Raw genomic sequence first — 2,599 nt, 5'->3', positions numbered from 1 at the left:
GAGTTATGTCACGTACCTGTGTAATTGGTTAAAGAATGTGACTCTCTTAATTCTAGTCGAAAGGTTTAATAAAACAACAGACTGAAGAGGAAAAAAACATTCACAGGATTTTCACTCGAGACGGGCTGAGACGTGCATATTTAAACAAATATTCAATACATTAACACCTTGATGAAAGGCGTCAAGAGGTGAGTGAATGTAAGAAAGACATGCATGTAAGAAAGACATGCAAAGGCCCAATAGATCCAACATAGCCTTGCTGTAGTACCTTGAAATTAAGGCTTAGAGAGAGCATAAGTGAGACCATCTTCTATAATTATACAAAAAATCATGAAGGTTGCTTGCTTAGCCTCGGTAAAAAGGTCCTTGGAGGCCATTTTGAGTCCAACTGGAAATAAAGATAAAGAGTTTACATTAAAAAAAGCCCTCCATACAAAAGATGTCCGGAAACTTGTTTGGAATGTAGCTTTGTTTCAAGTGGAAAGCAAACATGATCAGCAAACCCTCAGATGAATGTGGATGAAAACAGGGAGTGATGGACCTCGCCCATTCAAACAAGCTCAATGAATGCCATAGATGCATTGTCTCCTCGTCTGGGCATGGTTCTAATGATGCGAGTGTAGCCCCCATTGCGCTCACCATAGCGGTCAGGGACCTCGGCAAAGAGGGCATGTACCAAATTCTTGTCATACAAATACCCTAGGGCTTGGCGCCGTTGATGCAGGGAGCCTCCTTTGGCAAGGGTGATCATGTGGTCCACATGCTTCCTCATGGCCCTGGCGCGGGTTTTGGTGGTCTTGATCCTTCCATGGCGAAGGAGCTCTGTGGTGAGGCCACGCAGGAGGGCACGCCTCTGGTCAGGTGGCCTGTTGAGTTTTGGAATTCTCTTGCCATGTCGCATCGCAAAGATGCGAGCACCGTTGGAAACCCCAAAGCTCCCACTGCTAAACTCTGACAATTCTACATTCAGGCAAACAGATATCAAAATCCAAACCCTAACATCCCTGCATAGGCAGCTCAGACATACTACATCTCTACACGTATTGAAAGTCTTAAACTGATGCATTCAAAACTAAAAAAACAACAGAACGTAAACCCTAAAATCTTTGCAAACGAGAAATCATAATTCAAAACCCTGATGCCATCTATGCACTGAAATCCGAGGCATTGAGACCTTCGTTCTAAACCTAACACTAACATTGTCGCATTGAAAGTCTAACATCTCCGCACATGCAGTTCACGCATCAATACTCTACCGCTTCTACACAACAATGGTAAGGCAACGAGACGCTACGGCTTCCCTCAATATCAAAACCCTAAACTAGGCCATAGACCCCAACCTTAATCATGATCCTTAATCATTGAAACCCTAACCCTTTCCCCTACCTCTGGTGAGCTGCAGCGGATTCTGTTTGTGAAAGCCGCAGAAGGCCTGTTGTGGCGCGAGTCGAAGGCGAGCTTGCGAAAGTGTAGAGAGATGGCGGCTGGGCAGGGATGCGCGCAGGGCAGCCATGTTCCAACACGAAGCGCTGCTGCAGGAAGCCATGGAGGCAGCCATACACTCACCACAGAACACAGAGTGAAACTGTTGCCTTATCCACACCAAACTACAGGTTCTTTCATTTGGTCGTGGGGGTTAGTAAATTTTGAGTCTCCCTTTTTTTTCTTTTTTTCTTTTGCCAAGAGACACCACCCCATCATGTGGAGCTAAAGGAGGAAACTCCCTGGGTAGAGTGTTTGCCACTAGCCAAGATGGCCGATGCCCGACCCCCTCTTTAGGTCCAGTTTAGATGAACGCGGGGAAACCGCAAGTAGTTGATATGGCAGAAGCTCATTGGAGAATCCATCCACATCATGAAAAGCTGGTGCATTTTTGGGCTGGATGACCATTTGTGAACACGCCTCGTATTCGATGACAAGTCCACCTTCGCCTTGTTTGAACACTATTGTTGTGGAAACCTCAACTCGCTCTCATCTCAACCGGACTATAGGCTGGGTTCACTTCCGAATGGAACCACACATCAAAACTTCATCGGGAAACAACTAACTCTGAGTCCACCAAACAAACAAATGTCCTCGAGGGACAAAAGCTTCTAGCCTCATGAAGTCATGCAAAAGGCGGATATTTCAAAAAACAAGGAGCTCAGCACGTCTTGAAGCAAGGAGAGTTGTTGGTAAGCCTTGAGGAAACATTAACATGAAAAAGGATCAACATATGACATGATGCATTTGAATAGAGTTAATGTGCGAAGGACCTGTAAGCCTTGAGGAGACATTAATATGAAAAAGGACCAACACACAAACTCTGATGACATGATGCACTTGAATAGAGTTAATGTAAGAAGGAGCATGTTTATTCTATATAACAACAATGTGTCAACATGTAGATAAAAACCAAAACAGGCAAGATACACACAATAGTGTGCACTAAATTGGGAACCCTTGAGCCTTGCACGAGGGAATGAATGCAAAATTCTTTGCTGGTGGTACCCTTAGCCATCCAAGAGTAGATAACCCTCTCTTGTGGAGATGCTAGGATCCTCTACCTTGCCCTCCATTGGTGTCACCCCTAATAAATAATGGAGCTATGCAAATGGAT

At 44.8% G+C, this 2,599-nt stretch overlaps 1 protein-coding gene across 1 annotated transcript; it reads right to left on the bottom strand.

Annotated features, from left to right (window-relative positions):
• Positions 1–214: 214 nt before the first annotated feature.
• Positions 215–1,645, bottom strand: LOC147633433 (Ribosomal protein L17 family protein). The gene is made up of 2 exons (XM_086806510.1): positions 1,387–1,645; positions 215–960 (listed from the first exon to the last, which is right to left on the bottom strand). The coding sequence occupies exons 1-2, from the start codon at positions 1,556–1,558 to the stop codon at positions 551–553; spliced, it is 582 nt and encodes a 193-aa protein (XP_086662636.1). The 5' UTR covers positions 1,559–1,645; the 3' UTR covers positions 215–550.
• Positions 1,646–2,599: the final 954 nt, after the last annotated feature.

Source organism: Cibotium barometz, chromosome 12 (genome assembly GCF_041138505.1).
Source record: "Cibotium barometz isolate CiBa-2024 chromosome 12, ASM4113850v1, whole genome shotgun sequence".
NCBI lineage: Eukaryota > Viridiplantae > Streptophyta > Polypodiopsida > Cyatheales > Cibotiaceae > Cibotium > Cibotium barometz.
Note: the sequence above shows the minus strand (reverse complement) of the source record. Positions and strands in the feature narration are given on the sequence as shown.

Coding starts and splice junctions, on each gene's coding strand:
- LOC147633433 (XM_086806510.1), bottom strand. CDS start 1,558: ATGGCTGCCTCCATGGCTTCCTGCAGCAGCGCTTCGTGTTGGAACATG. Junction 961..1,386: donor TCCGCTGCAGCTCACCAGAG/GTAGGGGAAAGG, acceptor GCCTGAATGTAG/AATTGTCAGAGTTTAGCAGT.